General features: G+C 34.6%; 1 protein-coding gene across 1 annotated transcript in view; it reads right to left on the bottom strand.

Annotated features, from left to right (window-relative positions):
• The window catches only part of LOC108771392 (dipeptidase 1), a 119,289-nt gene that overhangs the window by 94,149 nt on the left and 715 nt on the right, over nucleotides 1–24,425 (bottom strand). Inside the window, exon 2 of the mRNA XM_018536665.1 lies at nucleotides 16,775–17,083. Coding sequence (XP_018392167.1) covers nucleotides 16,775–17,083 — 309 coding nt within the window. The remainder of the gene's footprint in view (nucleotides 1–16,774; nucleotides 17,084–24,425) is intronic.

The raw sequence follows: 24,425 nt of genomic DNA, 5'->3' as shown, positions 1-24,425 counted from the left end.
CAATTGCGGACCAACGAATCTCTGTAATATTTGGTTGAAAATCCATCGCAGGAAAACGCATATTGTGCTTTCTCGTATTATTTTATTAAAAATTTATTTATATTACCTCTGCACTGTGCACTTCCATTTACTTTACTAACTTTCTCGATCAAATTTCGCACCCAATCAATATATCAATACATTCGGTAAAAATTTAATCGCTTTTCATTTACTTAGCCTTATTACACATTTATAGAAAATCTTTAAATTGTTTAAACAAAAATGGATAAAGATACGCAAAAACAATGTTTAAATACCTTAAAAAAAATGTCTCAATTAATTTAATTTTACCAGAGTTGTACACAACAGTTATTTTAATATAACAATTTCTGGTCATAATTTTCTATATAGTCGAAATTATTATAACACGTTCTACGTATTTAGTCGAAATTATTATGACATAGAAAATTGGGTGAGAATTATAATGTAATTAGAATAGTTATGTAAAATAATTATTAATTATTGTATTCGTTGATCCGTAAATTCGCATTTAGAAAATATATTATCGCGAACAGTGCAGTGGAAGATATTAATGGAATTATTGCGGCTATCACGAGTATTAAGTGTCTTGCGAGCGCATAATATATTTTGACGACTGATTAAATCCCGCTTGCGATTTGCATATGAAAATACATTGAACAACGACGGTAATAATGACGACGGCAGAATATGGCCGTGCGCGCGATTCGATATTACAGAACGGCATTACATCGACTATAATTTCGCGGCGTGCACTGACTCCGAATTACCATCCTGACTAAACATCGCTCTCGGATGGCGCTGGCAAGTAAATTTCGTTTAATGTCGCACGAACACATTCGCCTATCAAACATCTATCAAATTCGGCGAATGTATATTTCGCTTGTAACAAGAATCCAAATAAACCAAACGAACATATATATATTAATATAAGAGATTAATTCTTGAATTTCTAACTTTTTACTAAATCATTTACTAAATGTATACTTTAAACAAACTATCGTATCTTTCTTATTGATAAATTTTTGTTATATCAAGATATTAAATATATCAAATTCTAATTAATTTTGTGATAAAATGGAATTTTTTATTAATCCAAAAACTTACAAAAGAGTACGTTAAAAAATTAATAAATAATTAATTTTTTGCAAGTGCTAATATAATATCAATGGTCAAGTTCAAAACGACAGCAACTAAGAAAATATCTATTTTTAGATTTTTTTTAGATATTTTTTTATCAAAATTATTAGAATTTGATATAATTGACTCAACAGAAAATTTAAATTTATCACCTGTTGTATTGATTATACATTATAATTATATATTTACATACATTATTCACGACAGATTTTTAGATATGGATAAGAAAAGATCAATACTTGGATTTGTTAAAGCAGCCTGAAGGTTAAAAATGGGTCATTGCCAAAATTTCGCGATGTAGGCTTTTTATCTCTGCTAATCGATACGGGCATTCAACCAGCAACGGAAACAAGGTCAAACGTTTTCAACCCTACGATAATGCATTCTCCAGAGAGAACTCTCCGATTTCAAAGTGCCGCGCGAGAGCAGATTGATTCTCCTAATGGCGTTACGATGTGCGACTTCTCTCCGACAACACGACGAAATGTTATTATAACCCGCGGCGTTTGAAATACCTCAGAGGCATGCTGATGCAGACCAGCATCGCGATCGAATGCACCACTTTGGATTTACCTGGATCGGTAAATGAGGTGTATTTGATCGTGATTTGGTACACTCACTCTTGGCATGCGTACGTATCCATGGGCGTGCATCAAATTTATGCCTCAAGCTCTGATAGCGATTGAGCGCGCGCCGCCACTTTACTGATCGATTTAAGCTTACGCGCAATAAAGTTTCACCCTCCGGATACTGTGGCTCTTCCTTTACGTGACTACCTTTCACGTGATATTCCTGCATCCGGGTTTTATCCGCGGATATAAGTGTTAACTTTAAAATACTTGGGAAGCCGCGGGTATTTGAGATAAGAAAAGTATTACGACATTGTGTAATGCCTTTGATTTAATAATTAATAATAATAATAATAATTATTATTATTATATATTTATATATATAAAGAAGAAAAATGTATAATAACAAGATTTTTATATACATATAAATTATAGATATAAAGATGTAGGAAAACAAATATTTTATAGCGTTTAATAAAGTTTGAATAATAACTTGTTTAAATCATCTCTCTAATAAATTTAAGATAGACATTTTTAGAAAAAACTGTGAAACACTAATATCAATATGAAACAAGAAAAACCTAGAACTTTATTTTTAAATTTTTTAATTAGTTCTCTCTTTGTAGTCAAGTTATTATAGATACACCAAAAGTAATTTAAATACTTAAATTGCGATTCCAAAAGATTAAATGTTTTAGTAACCAAGTTCAAATATTTATTAAGATAAAGGCTACTTTAATTTTAATGAAAAGTAGATTGAAACTCGGTTTATCCATCCCTTTCGATATAATATTATTAATTTGTTTATTTATTTTTAACGGCTTTGATTTTAACAATTTATTACTGATAAGTTTTATTAATTAAATAAAAATATATATACATGTATATGTATAATATATGTTACACACACACACATTTTTTAAAAATGCGCAATGAAGCATTATAAAATACGAAAACGAATGAGGCTTTAGTTTTTTATGATATTATTAAACACATATGTATATTCCAACGTATATAATTCCGATGCACATTTTAGTCTAAAAATCGAATAATGAATTCCACAGTATAAATTTTATATGAATAGATGCGCTGCGTTAAAAATTGCAAGAAAACTTGTAATTTTCATACAGAATCCATGAAATATTGATTCAATATGAAATAAGAATTAGCCGTGTAGTCAATTAAATATCTGTATACGTTTAAAAATTCAACCGTTCTGCTTTAAGAAGAAACTGTAAAAATTCGTCACAGTATCTTCACCTTTGAAAGATAGATTGTCTCGCGATAACTTTTACACGAGACAAGCGAGAGTTGAGATACCGGTAGTGAGTTGCGCGCGTTCTTGCGGGGAGAAAGTCGCGCAAAAAAAATCGCGAGGAAAAGCATCTCCGAGGATATGGTTCTCCACTGTGCGTTTCCCTGTCGGAATTTTAATTTTTCCCATAGTCACCGCGCCGGCTGGCTTCGTCCTCCTGATGCGAGAAATCGCGCAGGAACGAGAGGCTGGGGGTGGAGGCGAATATCACGTAAGGAATTACGACCGAGGAGCGCGGAGGGTGGAATATGGCTGCGGGCGGGTAGCCAGGGGTGGCATACGCGCCATACGAGGGGGTGAGGAAGTAATTATTTAAATATACGTCGCCGGAGGCGAGCGCTTCGAGCGGGAATATTTCACGGCTCCGCGCCATATTACGCCAGTAACTTACGTCCGGCCGTCCGGGCCAGATGTTTCTCTGGGAGCCGCTCTGGAATGGCGAACGAGCGTGTACGAGCGGTGCCGAGCGACGCCGAGCTACTTCGGCCTCGGCAGCCTTCGACGCGATTCTGTCACATAGTGGTTGCCGTCGTCGCGAGAAGTGGGAAGGGATGGTGTGCACGCGGAGGGATGGAACGGACAGCAGCGCGCGGCGGCGCCGTCGGCGGGGCCCCGGGGGTTGCCTGTTGTGCCCGATATTGATGTCAAGGTCCTTCATCTCGGCCGTACTCTTCTACTCCGACCTGAGAGCCTCCGCGCGCGCGCGCGAAATCGATAGGATAAAATCGTCGCCGACAGGTGACTTCGTACGCTCGTCTCTCGGATCGTTTGTGCCATCGAGCCTGTCCGCCAGGAGTTTCGCGTGAATCGGAGTCGGTTGGGAAAACGGAGAGTACATCCCTCCGCGGTTCGGTCCAATTAAATTTGATTTACATGCCTTTTGGTGAAAAATATGCTCTAAGCTATTCTTCGCCTCCCCCCCCCCCCCCCCCCCCGCATTTAATTATCCCAGTAGCCTGTTGCTATACAATAGTAAGCACTCGTTGAAATATTCTATTGAGATGTTATTTGTATTATATATCTTAATTATCAAATTTTTTAGTAGATTTTCTAGTAAAATTAAAAACTATAGCTATGAATACCGGCTGTAGATTTTAAATGCTGTTTAGTTTATACAATCGCGATCGAGTTTAGATTGATCAATGTTATCGCATCGATCTCATTCATCATCTAAGATGTCAGTAATCATACGGACGTGCCTCATGATTGCTAGGATTTCCAGGATGCCTAACAGTCATTGGCCATATCCATATGGTCGGCTGACATCTTAAATGACCAGAAGGACCATTGCTCTACAAAGCTAGTATCAAACTGCGCTGTTGGAGATTGAGATTGCATTGCAATTATGCGTCGGAGATTGGGACATGATCAATAGGACTTAGCTAGGCTTCGCTCTCGGTCTCGCTCGAATGCCAATTTCCAATGTGCTATCCCTATGCAATCTTAATTTCCAATGCGTAATCCGGTATAGGCTCAACAGCGGACGACAATTGCCGGATCCGTTGAAATTTCCAGCAATTTGCTCACGTTAGTAGCGCGAGTAACTCGCGGCGATAAACAACGCGTGACATAATCTTAATGGATAAATGTGAATAACATCCCTACGGCGTTGTAAGCTCTGACTCCACATCCCTTGTGTAAACACCGTTATGCAGACGGACACTGTTACGGCATACAATGTGAAATTACGACGTCTTGCCGAACAGGTTACTCCGTCAGCCTGTCGTAAGAAACGAGAACGAGACACTTTGTCTTTTCTCAAATATATCGCGTTTTCTTAGCACAGACTCAGTTAACGGCGCCTGTTAAAAATAACCTTCATCCGCTTATCGCCATTCGACAGTCATCTAATCAACTTGACGCACTTTCACGAGCTCCGCTTGTTTTCCTTTCCGAGAGAAAATGGATAAAAGTATACTATCCGCACTGCTTCTTATTATCGCATTTTCATCATCGTTGATGCGCCTCGCGCGATTAATCACCGAGACTCTAATTTCAGTGTTATATTATCGCATGCAGCTTTTTCCATGTTGGTCCTTGTCGCGGAATACAGCCGTCCGGCTTATGATAAATTATGTATCGCGCTTTGTCGTTAGGTTTCGCTCAGATTGTCTCCTTTTTTTACGCATCCCGCTCTTTACTCTTCTCCGCTTTCATCTCGTTCCTCTTTAGAGAGTTTTCGTTTTCGAACGAATCCTGTCTGTCTGATCCTCTGTAGCCGTGACAATTCTAACGCTTCAACAATGGTTTCAGAACCGTGTAATCGGTGTAAATCCTTTTCTCGCTTTAACGAGACTTCATTAATTTGCAAGAATTAAAATTGGCTCGTAGATTTGGAAAATTCGAGGTAAATCCGCGAGGCAAATTCGAGATAGAATACTAACAGAAGGAATATTTATTCAGCGTGATTTTTGCGACGTACAATCGATATTATGTTGAAAAAGTGATTACAATTTATTCTCTGCATTCAAAAATTGGAAAATTCAACACTATCTGTGGCAGCTATGTCACATAGTCGTTGTGAAAAAATTAATTTTAACAATATATTTCTCTCTATATTTGTCTGCTGATATTAAAATGTAGTGTGTACAATAAATAAACATGGAGTATGAGTTAGCGGGATGTTTAGCTACATGACGCATGATTGTATTACGTCTGCCAAAATATGCAAGGGTAAAGCCCTTCCCGCGCAAATTTACATAGGACTACAAGCGTAGCGTCTAAACGTCTTGACCAATAAGATACCCGGCATAAATTGTGGAGAACAATATGGTGTTACAACTTATGTTGCTAAGAGTATCATCGGACGTTTATGTATTATACATATGCTAAGTTTGACGGGAATTAACAGCCAGTAAATTAAGTTCATTATTTAGTAACGGTGTTGAATACACCTATAAACCTGACTATGACAATATATCTGTAAAGTACTTTGCATGATTTTACGACTTTTATTTTAAAAAATGATTACAAAATTTCTTTAATCCTAATTTAACAAGATCTCACACATTTAATTTAATGTGGTAATAAAACCATAATAATTAAATATTATAATATTATAAATATATCTTTATATTTAGTAAATATTTAGTTAGTACTATTCAAGCAAATGATTTATTAAAATTTAGAATATTTATTAGTGTGCATGTATTTTTGTAAATAAATCCAGGTATAATTGCAGATCACAAATTTTATGCAAGATTTCATCATATAATTTTGTAAATGTTTTTTTTTATCGAGGTATTTTTTTTCATATGGATCAAAAGTTAGAATGTGTAATTATCGGATATCTGCAAAGCTTATTATTTAAAACGGAATTGTTAATTCATACTGTAGCTCTCGTAAATGAGAGGATTGATTTGGATGCGGGTTGAGACCGTTAAATAAATAACACCTTTTTCTTTCTTTGTCGATCAGTCGGGCAAAGCGATTTCGCCGGCAACAGGTGCAAGAAAGGAGAAAAACTACATCAGGCCGAATCGGTCCTACGAGGATTTTCGATTAATGGGATTACCTGCAGGGAAGCGTGATTTATGTAAAAAAAAAGAGGGAAGTTTAAAATTTTAGAAACCTCGAAACTTCACAGACTTTGCGATCGATGGTTCTCTATGGTGATGTGTTTTTATTGTCGTGCCGAAATTGCGTATCCCTCTCGTAAACTTGGGTGAGTCAGAAATTCTGGGATAAAACGACAAGGGTGAAACGGAGAAAATTCGCACTGCGAATTTCGATGACAGGGGCGATATTTAGATAAGTAACCGGTATTGTCTCTTTTTCTGAGTGCTAAAACTGAATACTAAAATAACAAAGAAGTAAATAGAATAACAATCTAGAAATGTTTTATTATTATAAAATAAATGTAAAATATATTTTATTATATTGACGACTCGCACAATGTATTGTCGTACATTTTTATTGAAAAATGTTTTGACTGTGTGTCACAAGTGATTTAACCAACACAAAATAGTTCAATAAAAATGATATTTTGCTTAGAACAAACAGAATTTCTGGTTATTATGATAATGTCTAGATACTCTAACTTCTAACTTGTATGAGGAAGATAGGATTTTTAATCTATTTGTCAATAGATTATCTTTAATTAACTTTCAAAGTTAACAATTATTGTTAGTAACTAAATTAAATATGTGATTTTGTTATGATAATTAAAAATTCTGTTTGATTTCATCAAAATGCCACTTTGGGTTAAGTTTTTTGTTTAATCAAAACATTTTTCTTAGAGTATATATATATATATATATATATATACATATGTCTCATTTTAGAATTAAGTGACAATGTAAAATAACGTGGAAACTGTTCATATTTACTCTAAACCAACAACGTTACTTGCCATGAAGTGTTTCAACTGATATTTCTCTCAAGGCAGAAGTAGTTATTCTAATATTCAAATCTCTCTCTCTCGATTTCTCTCATTTGTGACAATATAATTGATCTTATTTTTGATAAGAATTTTTCAACAAAATACAACCGCTATGCTTGATTTTCCGTGATAAAAATATTTCTATGTATAACGAAAGAATTTCTTATAGTCAAGTACGTCATAAATTGTACGATTCTCCCTTTTGTATGTTTTATTTTTCCATTAATATTTCCCCATTATTCATACCCACTCGGCTCTTTCCATCTATTGTCTCGTTCAGGAAAAAAAAGTAGGCTCACTTTCCTGACGTTTTGCTGCTGTACTGGTTTTACGACGAAACGTTGCGATATTTTAGACGCATTGTTGGCCTTTTCACACACGTGTAACTTTTAAGAGAAATGTCGAGCCGAATATTCAGATTTAATATCTGAGGGCTTCCTTCTACACATTGTTCATGGTAGAATTTAATTTCCTCCACACTTTTATTCGGCTACTTCGCAACGGGCGCTAAAAGCTCGCGCGCGTGCGGCTCGCTGGTGCGATAACAGAACGTTATTGCCGAGTCGCTCTGCCATAACGAATTTGCAAATTACTGTTATTGGAGTCCCTTAAATTCGCCACTTGCACACACGAGAGAGCGGTTTTCGTCCCGGCGCGACCGTATTTTCCGGTTTGTACGCGCGGCCGTAATCCAATTAAAAGGTGATCGAAGCGCGGTAGGGAGACGGTTCATCGAGAGGCAGAAAGAGAGAAATGGGAGAAGAGATACCCAAGCCAGGTGCACGGTTACCCAATGGTAAAAATGGCGCTGCCGCGTTCAATTAGGCCGGTGGTAACAGCGTCGGTTTTGAAAAATTCGATTAGCCGCCACAATGCCTGCCGCTGAACTTCCATCCTTTTCACCCCGCTTTCAGGTCGACGATCACGTCGATCTTTCTCAATCGAGAATTCCTCCTCCGCTTGTCAACCGGTGACTCTTCTCTTCTCTCCGGTCCGCCAGCGTCTTCAGGTTTTCACCTTCGAGCTAAATATTTAGCTCGCTGATGGTGGCCGGAGGGTGAAAAACGACAAGGGTAGCCTTGGAAAAGAAAGGGCCGGTCTGAGAGCGTTTCCGGGGGTGCGAACAAAGGACGTGCAACCCTCGGTCGTCTTGGAAGTACTCGCGTAGAAAGAAAGAGAGTCGTCGGTTAGTGCTCTGAGAAAAGCAGGAGAGAAGAACGAGAAATAGATTTCGCCGCGGCACATTGGTGTTTTCTAATTTCCGCGCGCGAGAAGGTAGCGTGTTCGTTTTCCTACCGGATCGTTGTTTTTGGCGAAAGTATGCCGGAACATCTGATATTAGGCGCATCGAGTGTTCAGTGACCTGCAGAACGAGAGCGGAATAATTTCTTTTACGTTTGGGAAAGATCGTAAAAGCCCGAGTTTCAAGTTATATAACATTCGATAGCTATTGGTGCCTATGATGCTTAACGCGATGGAGCGAATATTAGAGTTACCAAGAATATTAAGCTCTTGGGAGAATTATTAGCTTGGATAAATTAAACTTTAGAGGTGTAGATTAATAGCAAAAATCTTTATCCAATACCTTGAGCTTTACTTTAGCAGAAAGTTATCTTGAACTTTTACTGCAGAAATCTTCAATATCAAAAATTACAAAAAGAATTACAAAGGGTAGTCTTCTTCCAAATTCAAATTCTCATAGATGAATTAAGCTCCGAAAGTTTCAATTAAAAATTAAGGAAAAAAAATAGTGTGCAGAAATAGTTTTATGTAAAATATACATATACATATAATCTTGGCCATAAGTATAAAGCATTCTCAGTTTATTGCAATTTCTCGGAAAAGACGTAGTTATAAAAATCAAAGGAAAACTAACAAAATATTAAAATTGTTATTAAATTAAGTATTATTTTTAATAGAATTATTTCTTAATTTTTCTTTGTTAGATAATGAACGCTTAATTTGTGGGAATATTATAAACTTATAGTCAAGTAAATATATAAATTAAATAAATTACTTGTATATAAAATGCAACTATGTAAATTATATTTCAGATATTTTTAAATTACACACATACATATATATATAATTTTCCCTACTCTTCCATTTTTATTTTATTTGAAAAGATATATATCTTTATTATATATCTTTATATTTTAAACTACTCGCCTACGAAGCGTTATAGTTGAGGTATTTTAAAGCTCTCTAACCGTAGCCTGCGTTGGCCCATACAACGTTGCGTATTCCCGCTAATTGAATATCTCGTGGAATAATAACAGAAGGCTCTTCTACTCTGGAAGAGAATACATGAGTATTTCTGTGCAATTATATAGTTTGCACCCTTTTTCTTTTCTAATTAAGGCGCAATCTAATACCGTAGGTCGCTTTTCATCGGCGAAGAAGCATGTAATGTCGTGTTCTTTTCTAAATTTAGAGCGTACGTTCATTGAGGTAACATTTTCTGATTAGCACGTTCGAACGTCGCAACGGATATTGGATTTTTCCGTACTTCCGCGTGTTTGATCGAAGTTGACCCGAGAGTTAACAACGCAGGAACAGCACAACTTTTTCTTCTGAGGAGACACGGAGCGGTGAACGGTAGTGACATTATACCTGTTATGTAATACTTTAACAAGCGGTATAAGGTATCCTAAGATTATCATCCTACTTTTTTTCCTATATGCAAAAGATTCGACATAACTTATTTAACCTTAGAACACTATCGATATTGAGCGTTACAATATTGCTATCGATACATAAATTTTGCGTACAAGAAAATAGACCTCTTTTAATTAATGCAACACAAAACTTTTATATATTTCACATTTTTAATAATAAAATATTTATAGACTTTTACAAACACAAATAACCTAATTAATAATTAAAAAAAAAAGAAAGAGAATAAGTATGTACACTATCAAATTCAATCTTGAAATGGATATGAATTATGTATGCAGTTCAATGTCTCCTCATAGAGTCATAATACTTACAATAGTATTATATATACTTATATATATACACATACATATATATATATATATGTATGTATGTAATAACACAGTAAGTAGTCTACTGTTTTTTTATGACTTTTAATAAAATATGAATGTAATAAGACAAAATTACTTAAAAATTGAAATGATTTATTACTCTATGTTATAATACTGATTACCAGAGAGTCAAACTATTGTAACGGATTGAATTTTGACTTTAAAGAACAGGAAAGCATTATAATGACGTTAAACTGTATTATATTTTGAGGGAAAGAATATAATGAAAAATAATGAATTATAACAAATCTCTCTCTTATTCAAGAAGAAGCTTTAAGCTGTCCTAAATCTTAGCAAGACAGATTAGACTTCTTGACAGATACTGAAGGCAGAGCTTAAGGCCATAGCACACAAAAAACTTGACATAAGCAGTAAGCGAATTGACCAATCACAGTAGAGGCCGTAAGGCCATAACTTAAGCAGTAGCAAATCCATAACGTTGATTCCCTTACTGCTTACTTCCTTAAGTTTTTTGATAAGGTAAATGAAAAGAACGATGGCAATACTGACACACATTATATATGTATAATACATGTTAGAACATCACGGATTGACGGAAATTAGATTCTCTATCGTAAATTTACGTGAAAAAACTTAATTGAATAGATACGAATCAGTACGATTGCATTACATTTGTCCTATTTCTAGATAGTATTTTCGTCGTTATTGAATTAACTTGGAAAATTATTTCGTTGTGTTGCGAGAAATATTATATTTTCCTATCTTCGCTATTGCGCTAAATCAATATAATTATATTTTATTGCTAATTTAGTGTTTTTGAAATGTATTTTCTATTGAGAGCGAAACAGACTGATTCTGTCGTATGCTAATGAAAGTACCATACTTACGACGGCGTGTCCTTGGCTGAGTACTTCGAAGACTCGCAATTTGCATTTATTATCCGGAGTTTCGGTATGTCCTACATTGGAATCTCCGACGTTCCTAACTTCTTGAGAAACTAATTATTTCGCTAATGGAAACATAGATAAGTTCAGCTAAAATGTATAAATTTATAAGCATTTTGCTTTAACGACGATACATTACGATATTTGAACTCTTGGACGTTTACCATCTTATTTTCGATTACAGTTGATTAAATAAAATGAATAACTATTCGAATATGCTGTAGAGAGTAATGCCTTATAATGTATAATCACTTGGTGACTCCATTGGTAATTGATAATTAATGATAACGATGCAGCGATTTAATAACTCATTCGTGATCAATGCTACGTTCCAAAGCGATGATAGTTAATATCGAGCGGTTAGATATTTGTTCGGTGGTCGGGGAATAATTGATGCATTCCCAAGTCGTCACAATGGGCCACCACATAATTGCGTTGCATGTAATTATATCGGCACATGCGGTCATGATACATATTGTAAAATCCGAGGCGCGCTCCGCGTCGAGAGACGAGCTCGTCCCCGATTCCTCTCGTAATTTTTTCATGCGACATGACATCACGAATCCATCTCGACGGAGAACTGGCTCTTCCTTGATGTTATTATCCTGACTTGTGGTCTCGAGAAACTCGAGGATCCTTGGTCCATCCGAAATCCTCCAGGAGCTCGAAGTTCCTGAATATAATCTATGGAATCCCTTTACCTAATTCCCAAACACACTCGGAACGTCGAGATCCACTACTCGACCATATATCTAACGTGTTACCACATTCGCCACGAAACAGAACGAGAAATTCTGTTAAGCGGTGGTTATCGATAGCTATATTATGAAACTTTTTCCAGTAACTCTACCTGCATTTAAACCAGTTTTAATCGAACAGTTAATGTACACGCGAAAGTGTATAATTAAACTTTATTCTTTTAATTGGAAATTTAGTTCCTTTTGCGCGTAACATAATTATAATTATTTCTTTTACGAAACTGACTTTTCAGCTAATTTTAATTTTATAGTTTAACTGTAGAATTTTTCTTATATAATAATATTACTTGAAATGGATCAATTAAACGATTAAAGGATATTAGTTATTGTTTTATATTTATATATGTTTATTTTATTATTACAACATTCAGTTGTGTTAATAGATATAAATTAATTAAATAAGAAACCGCAAAATACGGTTGAGGTTAGCTAGTATTTCTATGTAAATTTTAAATACATATTTCAGTTATATAAACTTCTACGATTATTTGCAATACAAACTGAAAATAATATAATCTTATAGATGAAATTGATCGTTAATTTGACAATGTATTGCTGTTAGTATTTTAAAATACCGCAAAGAACTTATAAATATAAATAATCAAATTAATGCAAAACTGATTTCGGAAGAAACAATTAAATTGTTAATATTATAACTTAATAATAAGTTAAAAGTGGAACTACCAGTTCGTGAGAATACGCAGTTGCTATTTTTATGCGGTATTTTCCGGCTCTTCTATGCAGGAGAATGGGCATAGGAGGGGCCGGGGGAGGGGAGAACATGGGTTTATGAAACTGTTATATTTCGCTACCCTTGCTAGCTATACAGTAACTGTGTTTCTGCCGCGCACGTCGCGGCTATACAGAAGCTACGGGGCGTAGTGTGTGCAGTCTATGCACTCGACGAAGTTTACTCGCCGCACTGCAGTGGTAACGACTCGTCGGTGTTGCTGCTGCGTGCCTTCTCGCGTCGAGAATGGATTCTCCCCACCTGTCTGCTTTGAAATGATTTTCGAAGAGCCCCGATGTAGCTTTGCCGCGCTCAATATAGTTTTGCCGCTCCCACTCACGTGCGCGCGGCCGCACACCTCTCCGTATCCTGACAGGTATCGCGATGATAGATAAGCCCCGCGTACGGCTTTTTTATTCATCCTCACCGCTTCCGGTCCTTTCGCGATTCCTTGGCAAACGTCCAGGATCGCAACTCGTCCGAACCAGGACGCGCGGGCTCTAAAGTTCGACGCGCGGCCCCGTTAGGCAGTGCCCATTTTAAAATGAATTTTTCTCGTCCCTCTTTCTCCCTTTCACACACACGCGCTTTTTCTGTTCTTCTGTTTCTTTTTCCGCGCGGAACGTTCTGGCCGAACGAGGCCGCGCCGTAGAAGTTTGCACATCCGCGCGTATTTTCTCGAGCGAATCCGTGATTTTTTTATTTTGGAAACATGATGTTTTCGTAATGATGATAAATAGACAAATAGATTGTTTTAAACATAGAATAATTTTCTTAAAATTCGTGTGCAGAATAGCAGCGCAATGTGAATATACGAGTATATTATACAACCTTAGCCATAAGTATAAATCTCCTCAATTTATTGCACTTTTTTGGAAAAGGCGGTAATAAAAGCTGTATAAAAACTAATACAACTGTTATAAAAATAAATATTACTTTTATAACAATTTTATTAGTTTTCAATGAAATTGTTTTTAATTTATTTTTGTTAAATATACATTTTACGTTGTGTGTTTATACTTATGACTAAATTTAAGGTTGTAATTATTTTAATTGAAGTTATGTTTTAAAATAAAGGAAAGAGATTTATTAAGTTTTTTTAATATTTTTTGAATACTTTCGTAATGATGATAAATAGACAAATAGATAGAATGTTAAATGTAGAATAATTTTCTTAATCCGTGTAGAATATTAACGCAACTTAAATAAAAATTGCGCGCGTCTGTCGTGTATTATAATTATTTTAATTAAAATTAAAATAAAGAAAAATGAATCATTAAGTGTCCTTTTAGTAAAATGGAAAAGGAATTTTTTATGAAAATTTCGTGTTTTATCGGATGTGTATCTTGTATGATAAAGAACGGTGATATATTGTGGCGGAAAGTAATCATTGTAAATTCAAATAATCGTTTTCTTTCGCTTATTACGTGAGACTCGGCGATCGCGAAATTCTATTCAATTCGAAATGCTTTTAACGAAATATTAGATGGAGTCGCCGCTGCGACCGAATTCGCGATGCCTCGGATTTCGAAAGATTTGTCACCGACATATGTTATAGCATCCTCAAGGGGAACAACCCGAGGGAAGACACAGAAACTCCTCGCTCGCGGAAACATATGTAGTGCACGTTCGTCTGCGGAGAAAGAATTCTTTATGGACGCCTCGTAGAGGCTCGTATATTATCGCATAATCGTAAAGGCTTAAGCGCAATGCAGTCGGTTCCTCTCCACCAGAAAACTCGGGTTGAAACTACGAACGTTGCGTTTTCTTTCCGGCTGTCTTTCTATCGTCTTTTTCTCACTTCTTTCCCCTTCGTCCCTCTTTTTCGTACAGTATTTGCGCTATTCTCCTGCTCTCCACGGGAGAATTTCACGGACAGTTCGGTCGCACGTAAAAGATGAAACGCCAGCGGGAGAAGCATACAGCGGGACGAGGTCTCAAGGCAGGAAGCTGCTTGTGAATTTTTCAGACTACGATGAATTACCTCTGATAGCAAGTTCGGACGCAGAGCAGCACGGAAAACGAGAGCTCCTAGTGACGGATAGGTAGATAGTTTCCGCAAATTATAATAATTTGACGAGGTAGTGTATCTGCATTATATATTTTTCGTGACGAAATGAGCTGAAGCGGGTGGTGTGAAAGCAACTGAATTCTGAGGCAATTGCTTCGAGCATAATTCAACCGGTGAATAAATTTCACGAGAGTAGCTGCTCAAAATGCATCAAAAGAATCGAAAGAATTTTCTGATTTGTCATTTTCGCGACAGATCAATCATTTTATGCTTTTTATAATAATTATTTTTTTTAAATACAAGTTGAAATTTGCAGACAATGATTTATCACAAGTTACATCGTAATATATATAAGATAATATATTTTTGAAACTACAAGAAATTACGAACGAAGGATAAAAAGTTAATTTACAGTGTTTCAAAGGTCGCCATTTTTTGAAAGTGTCAGCAAATTGTATATTATTGTAATGATAAAATTGAGGAAGTGACAATATATATGACAGGTATCGTATTGTGTTACAGGACGTAGAAATAAAAATGTCTTTAATAATAACATGTATATAGTGTTTTACCATAAATTATATTATAAAGAATACAATAACAAAATAGCATGCTTTTGAAATTACAAGGGGAACATCCGTTACCAAGAATTAATTTAAAAAATTAATTTACCTCACTACATATACTTTCTGTTAGTTTCGAATGTGTCAACAAATTACATGGCTGGTTGCTGATGATGCGAAATATATTAGAATATTTCACAAAGGAAAATATGAGCCAATTATGTATGCGCTTCTTTATACGATAGAGAATACCTGTACAAAGTGTTACTTCAGACTTCGGAATTGCATATTTCAAAGCACATAAAGAGAAAAATTTTTTAGCACGATATATCTGTCTTCAGCTTTAAAGCTTTTGAAGATATGCAATTTTGAAATTTGAGATGAAACAAAGAAAATATTCAGTTTCACAAGCTGGCCACGGTTATGATATTGTGTCGTTCACGACAGGAAAATCCAGGATCTTATCATTATACTTTGCGTTTGGATGTACCATTTTTCTCTATATTTATGAAGACTTTCTCTCTCTCTCTCTCTCTCTCTCTTTCTCTCTTATTACGAAACATTTGCGGGCGAGATCTCTTTCGCGAAACATCCTCGACAGGACGCAATATCGTATCGCGACAAACGTGCATACACGCCTTGCATAACACGCGCGATATTACGCTGAATTCGTAAGAAAGCCTAGGGTTTTCATTTTGATTGTCATTGCTTGAAATGGCCCCCCCTTCGATATTACGCTGAATTCGTAAGAAAGCCTAGGGTTTTCATTTTGATTGTCATTGCTTGAAATGTCTCCTCCCTCCGCGGTGACATCATCGCGGTTTGAAACCAATCAACCAGAGATAAATTTCATTATATGAATAGCTACAATCCAAAAAATATGATTATGGATTTAATATGCAGTGTTTATATAATTCTCACCAAGTTGGTATTGATACAAACAATATATAGCTTTTAAATCCACATCGTGTCGGTGCTGATGTTAACACTAACATAGTGAGAATTATATAAACTACGTATGTTTAAAATTAAATCCACACCTACATATTTTTAGAGTGTAACCGTGCTTCTAGTTAGCTGTTTACGCGATGATCTTATTATATATAGCACACACAGGCTTCCCAGGAACTTGCTAAAGACATCGAGAAGACATTCTACATCCCAAAAATGTTTCCAGAATGTCCCACGGACAAATTGTGCTATATGGAATGATCTATTAATGCGAGTAATTGGCATTTTCGCATAATTCTTCGACGAGTGCGCGGAGTGATCCCATTTTTATCCCCGTAAAATTAACGACTGATTAAGCTTTCGTCGAGCGTATATTTCTATCTCACCTGATAGTCCATGTAATTTCCGTAGCCCATGTGGTTGCATGTGCAGGCGCATGCCTGAATGTGCCTCCGCATGTCGAGTTCGACCTCTTCGCCGCATACGCCTCTGCTCGTCGCCATCATCGTATCTCCCATGCAATAGCCGCCGGTGCAATACATTCTCGGGTCACTCTGATCCAGGTAACCCCCACCGGTGTCGTCGTATCCGAGCCCGCTGGCGCACCTGGAATCCGAGGCGTATCCCACCCGGGACTGAGGACGTTCCTCGTAGCCCAGTCTAGACTGGGACCGGTGGAATGTCGAGGATACATCCTGGAAGAAAAAGGGAAGATTGTTCTACAACAAATCACTTGATAGTCGAGAATTCTAGATTCAAATTCTAGTTGAGATGATATTTTTCGCAATAAATTTTTTGTAATATTCTTTTGAAGGTGTTTGTTATCATCATTATTAAAATTAACGATAAATATAATTTATGATGATATTTCCAGTTCTAATTCATGATTGCATTTCAAGTTTGACAAACCGAATATGGCGCGCAATTTATAGAACTGAAAAATGTGTTTGCAAATTTGTATATAAATATTATTAAGTATCAAAATCCGTTAAAAAAAAAAATAGAATTCTTTTATTTAAGTCTTTTATTTAAGTCATTTATTATAGTATTTAATTTAAATTAAATCTAATTTAAATTATTCGAAAAAGCTTAACTAAAGCCATTTAATTTTATTAGATTTTAAAAATTATTCGAATATTAATTTTCGATATAAAATTATTTTTAATAGACAAGTAATTTTATTTAAAAAATTTTATTTTTACTGTAACTCGCAAACTTTTTGTTTATGTCACGTTCAAAATCGCACAAATATGATTTGTTAAACGATAAACAATGAGAATGTGTCAAATATGATTCTATGCCTGTTGGGATATTGTTGTATGTATCAGTTAAAAACGAATGGTATGTACCGTCCATTGAATAGCAACTTTAATTGGCTTTCTTGTATAGAAAATATTGACCGAAAATTATCCAAAAATAATACTGTTTTTGTGGCAAACATTGTCAGGAAAAACTCATGTAAATCGAGTTAAATTAATTGTTATCAATATAAGCGATGAAAGTTAATAAAAATAAAAAATAAAGTAAATTTATATAATAATTGTAACATTGAGAGCTGAAATCAAAGGAATATTAATTACTTTAAAAAAATAGATTATAAACTAATTTATATATATTTATAACATTATATTTCTAACATTATATTTCTAACGCTAATACATGGTAGAGTGGTATACAACAAAACAGATTATCTAATTGAAGTATTCTTTTATTTCTGTGTACGTATTATGTATGTATTGGTCGAAAGCAATTCGGTTGATTAATCCGGCTTCGCAAACGAGATATCGTTCGCCAACCAGACATGCTAAGAATCTCTCGAAATATGAAGAAATTTAATATTCGAGACGTACGGTGAGCATTTAGAATTTGAAAAGAATCGTCTTAATGCAGCACACATAGGTGGAATGGCGTTACCGTGGGAATTGCAATTGCGTAAGGGAATGTAACGTGCCAGTCGCATCTGAGGATTAAATCTTTTACATGCGAAATTACCTGCTTCAGTTTATATATACCTACAGTTTCCTTATTTACGCAACCAGGAGAAGCGCTTGTGTGTTACGAATTGCATCGATTTGCAATAAGTAACGATCTATAACGAGAAAAGCATTTTGTACGAAAATCCATTATGGGAAATATACCAGGTATTTCTCGAATCGGTTGCCATCATTTTTGAAATACGTTCAATGGATTTATAACAAAATATATATGTTTCTAAAGTTTATTAGTTTTTAATAAAGAATTGATTGCGTAAGAAAAATTTCAAATTTATTTATTTTTTAATAGAAAATCGATTTTATTATAGAAATTATATTTTTTTAAACGAAACCATATTTTTCCCTATATTTTTGTAGCACATAAAAAAACAATTCATTGATATAACATTTTATTTATTATTCTGTCTAAAATCTCAAAAGATATAATAATTTAATTAATACTCCCAATTTAATCCACGAATCTGTTATTGATACATAAAGTGTTGTAAATACTAATTTATCTTGGTATTGAGATAATTAAAATAATGCTGTATAGATAAATTTGTCTTTTTATATATAAAAAAACAATATAAAAAAATATACAGTATTATTTAAAAGAATATAACTTGATTTACGGTTCTTTATTAAAAAATAAAATTTAAAATTTTATTACGGAGTTAATTTTTTATTAAAAACAAATAAATTTCTGCTAAAATTTTGTGTTGATAACATTTAAAATATCTCAAAAATCGTGGAATAGCTCTTGCATACATAAGAGTAATGCGATAATTCACAATTGCTATAAATATTTTAATAGCGTATTTTGAAGATTAATTAGAACATTTTACCTATGAAAATGTCAAAGTAATAATTTTCGTGTTATACGCGATCACAGTTGGTCAGTGATTTGCACGCTCACATAGATTGAGATCTGCAATATTTCATTTGCATTTGCTTGATCTGAATCCGGTTTTGTATGATATAATCTGTAATCTCTCTTATCGAATTTGATATTGTAAATGTTATATACATTTATATATAATAATTATTGCACATGTTGTATTTTATTTTATCAATTACTTTTTTCTCTTTGTGTCCGGATTTGTGTATTGAAACTTGAAAACTCTGTCTGTCACTGATATAATCTGATAATTATAATATAATACTATTAAAGTATTACACGTTGATTGTGGGGCACTCCGTATTTTCGTGTATCGTTTAAATGTAAATTGTCGAAAATCCTTTGCAAATCTATGATCCAAAATCAATGTATTTACAAACTATAATACATATGTCTGAAATCATTATTTCAGGTATTATTTTATATCTCTATCATTTCAAATATATTCATATCAAGTATTGAAACAAATACTTGTACACTAGGAACAATGTTTTGTTTTATGAACTAAAATTTTGCTTAACGAAATGAAATACTTGATTAAAATGTACCGAATAAAACTGTTTAGTTGGTATAAAATATTGTTATAAAACAATATTTTTGTTATTTACAAAGCAGAAAAATATACTTCGCAGAGACAATTAAATTTTTTTGTTACATAAAATAAAATATTTGATTGTTAAAAAATACCTCAATTAAACAGTTTTGCTGAAAATATAATATTAAATTTTTCTAAAGTACGTTTATAGCGTGGTGGGTTTAAGGAAAGAATTCCGAAAAAAATGGAAACTTTATTCGTCGTGTTTATCTCTTGTTCATTCTTTCGGTACATTCGCAGTTACCATCGCGTGTAGCAATACTCAATGGCTTATGAGCTATCCCATATTCCGCGGTATGTTGCTGCATCGTCGTTCGATATGGACGGCGTGGCGGCCGGCGGCTGCACGACGACGACCGCCAGCGCGAATCGAGCGGCTTTCTATCGCCGCTATCTTTACACCCGCCACCGAAATGGCTTCCCGTAACAGTAAAGTATCGATATCGCTAAAATAACCGGAACGTATGTACGATCTTTGAGGCCGAAACATGTACACGGCGCAGGATCCTGAAATTCGCCCAGAAACATTCTGTCGTCATCGCCATATGACTCCGAACGATAGAGACTGCAGGAGTATAGTTGGCACCTTGCTCCACGATTTTATGACCGCGGGATAATGTCTTTTGAACGATGCATTCGATCGATAGCTTACTGATTTCTGAAGATTTGTTGTATCCTTCCTAAGCTTTGTAAATTCCATTGGTCTCGCAAAATGACACGTACTTAATGCAATAATATGTGACAAGTTGCGCGTGACTTTATTTAGAGAAAGCATAAAATGCGTTTCTTTATTCGGACAAAGAAAGAAATTAACTGAGAAAAGCTGCCATGTGATAAATGAGAAAATAATGTTTTTTTGGAAAATTTTTTTTATTTTAAAAAATTATTCTCTAACTAAATTATGAAAAATTGTTCAAAACAAATATTTTTTACAACCTTACATAATTTTAAGTTAAATAATCTTATTAGTTAGGCAAGTTTTGAAACGAACATCGATTAGGATTAAGTTTCAAAACAAATAGGGCTAATAGCACCCGTGTAAATCTGACCCCCTAATATTAAAAAATCGATTTTTTTTCTTGCATTCGTTTGCTCATCGTTTGCTCACGAATGCTCAGTTGGGATTTTCGTTTGCTCACTCTTAGTTCAAAGGATATACGAAAATTATTTTTTGGGGGGCCAGCTTCACACGGGTGCTAATAGCCAGTTATGTAATAAAGAACGTTTAATTTAAAGATATAAAAATGAAAATAATTAAAATAAACAACAAACATTTCGACGCCAATCATTCTCAATGTTACAGTAAATATATTATTATAAAATAATTGGAAATCTACAAAATATTTCTTCATAGTGGCATTCTCGCTTTGTTCTCCTTATTATGTTGCAAATCAATCAATGAAAATAGTAAAATCAGTCACTGAAAAATTCATAACACAGCAATAATCTAAAAAGTAACATTAATGCTATTACACACAAATTAAATTATATATATATATAAAAAAAATTTTTTTTAAATGTACCTTATAAAATAAAATGTTGAGAGTCAATAAATAAAAACACAAAAAAATTCATCGTAGTAATACACAGTAGTCTGCCTAAATTGATCGTTGGAGCAAGATTGCAAAAGAAGTAAAGAGCAAGTGATTTCGACGACAACGTAATGTCAGGAAGGAAAATAAGAACTTTAAGTTTCATATAATATATATTGTCCTGTAATCTAATTTTAATAAATTAATTAGTTCTAATAAATTCTTTTTAGTCAGAAAAGAATAATACAACAGTATAATTAAACAGAGAAAGTGCACGTTAGAGAAGTCACCTGCGGCGATATCATTCCGTAGAAAATATCGAGGGGCGGACAGATGATCGGCACGTGATCGCTTTGTATACGCGTTATACATTCGCGAAATTGGGTCCGCGGGCGACGTGTGGCTCGCGGCTAGAGATGTCGAAATTTAATAGGATATTGATACTTTTACTTTTTGATTTTAAATACCGCAAGTATCGACATTTTCTATAGCGTACTCGATATCTCTCGTTCATAAATATTGATATTAATGCTCGTGGTACATATGTATATGTAAGAGAGGCAAAGATCTGCTGAACAATCAAATTTAAACGAGGACAATCAATGCAACTTGGCGCATCCTTTATTCAAAGCTTCGATATCACGTCGATCTTTATCCTTTAGCTATTTTCACGTACGATTACAATCATCGTTTTTAAAAATACTCAATGTAGAAAGCAAAATATTGATACTGTCCGTGTTCTATTTCGCGCGATAATTAATTCAATCCAATAGCGTCGATTTTATTCTCGATTTACCGTCGTTTTCGCGATTCTATACGGGACGTGATCTCGCGACGGAAACGACCTCCGTCGAATCGATAGTCCGTACTAATGCTCGTATGGTGAAACTTGGAGGGCTGAAGCGCGCCGAGCCGAATCAATTTTCGGATACCGAAAACCCGTAATAGCTCTTCGAAGATTCTCGCGGAGAAGTTAAAGCGGGCTCTGGCTGAAACTCGTGACGTACGGCTATTAGGAGTCTCTCTCGCTGACGAGACTATCCGGAGATAAATACCGAGCCTCTTTTCCTACGAGCATCGTATTAATAAACCCCGTCGAGTTGACGGGTAGAAAAAAAATAACCTCGTCGCGCGATTAGCGATGCGACGCTTTTAGCGACAACGTTGCATTAAACTTCGATTTAAGAGTATTTTGAGGATGCATTCTTTTTCTGCTTTACGTACCACTCGGAAAGTTCTAATTGTAGTTGTTTGTCTTCTACTTTGTGCGACAGAATATACGGAGTATTCGGAAATGGTGGGTGGAAGATTTAGAGGCGTATTCTTCTGAGCTTAGTGCATTTTTATTGGACGACATTTGAAAATGCTCGATATTTTATTTCCTTTTTTATATCGATTTTTGAAAAAGTATAGTATATTTACGTTAATAATTTTTGGTAACGTGAGTTTATATTTTCAAAAAGAGCGATGACAATTCCTTTTGTCTCGCTTGTATATCGCGATATGAATTATAGATTGCATCTCATAAATAATTTCTCTTACATTTTTGATATCAGAGAAGGCGAGGCACATTATTATGCATGAAAACTTCTCGCTATTCGTATTATCGGATAGCGATCGTTTCAGTTCGCTGAATCATGGCGATCTTAAAGTCTGCCCTTTCCACGCTAACTAAGCTCCTATTTCCCTGGAAGCAGCAAATTCAATTTTCGCCATTCGATAATCATAAATACCAGACTCGAGCGGTTACATTATAAAACGGCGAACTCGTTCGATTCTATTGGATAATTATCGTGTAATATCTATACCTAGAGGGAATATCAAATTTAATCGACATCGATTTGTGCAGTGGCACTTTGTGCTCCACCGAAGTTCAATACGAATAACCGCGATATTAATCGCATTAAGATAAATTATAGTTTATCTTAATTATCAATATTAATTTAGCTTATGATGACAGAAAATCACATTCATGTATTACTTACTAAATATTTTTATGAAAAGTATATTATTTATACATAAAGATACAGACAAAAATATATAAATCGGGCGTTTCGTTTGCGTGTGCTACGTAAATAGGTATTTCAAAATCACTTCCAAAATTCAATTTTATCTGGTTATTCTATTAAAACTTTTCATTTTTGTGTTCATATGTAACTTTATGGATACACGAGAAAAGGGCACCTATTATGGAACAAGTCGGAATGGATTCCGATCGGAATTATTTCATTTTTCCTAGAAAACACAATGGAAATCTAGGAAGTTATTGAAAAATTTCGACCGCAATCTATTTCAAATAATTCCGTGATGTGTACTCAGTAGTAATAATAACTATGTAATTCCGAACGAAAAGACAGTATTGTTCGAATTTTGTAAACAATCGGGAACTAGTAATGTCAAAACTAGTAATATATAATTCAATCTATTGTGCTGGCGAAAAGTTTTTCGTTATATCGCATTCGTATATTTTTGTATACAATTGAATGCACATCAACCGTGTTCGGCAAATTCGCATCTAATGATCAATTTTTTTTGTAATTTTAAGAAGGCTGTTTTTTCGTTACACATAATTTGCTTCATACTTTTTAAATATCTTTATCCAACTTGTTACACGAAAAATGAAAAAATAATCGGTATGTTCGCATAAAATCACGAGAAATTATGAACTTTGCGCGATACACTGAATATCGTTAACTTTGCGGAACTGACGGTGGATTCATTAGACTTACTTAATTATAAGTCTCCTTTTATTAAAAATGTTAAACAATTTTATTTTCTTTTACGTACACCTGAAAATTTGGATTATTCTTATTAAAATATACTTAGTATTAATTCTTTTTTTACGAGTTTAGTTAGCATAAATTAAGTGGGTTTCAGAGACTCAATGTCAGGAACTGCGTTACACATTTTGGCGTCGACTTGTGAGTTCAACAGTTGGGAGTGTTTTTATACTCCAGCGAAAAAAAATGTGAATTGTTGAAAAATATTGCTTTGTATCATTTAACATATTGTCTTAATAACTATTGTTTTTAAATC

This window comes from Cyphomyrmex costatus, unplaced genomic scaffold (genome assembly GCF_001594065.2).
Source record: "Cyphomyrmex costatus isolate MS0001 unplaced genomic scaffold, Ccosl1.0 scaffold158, whole genome shotgun sequence".
NCBI classification, from domain to species: Eukaryota; Metazoa; Arthropoda; class Insecta; order Hymenoptera; family Formicidae; genus Cyphomyrmex; species Cyphomyrmex costatus.
This window is presented reverse-complemented; position numbering and strand designations above follow the sequence as displayed.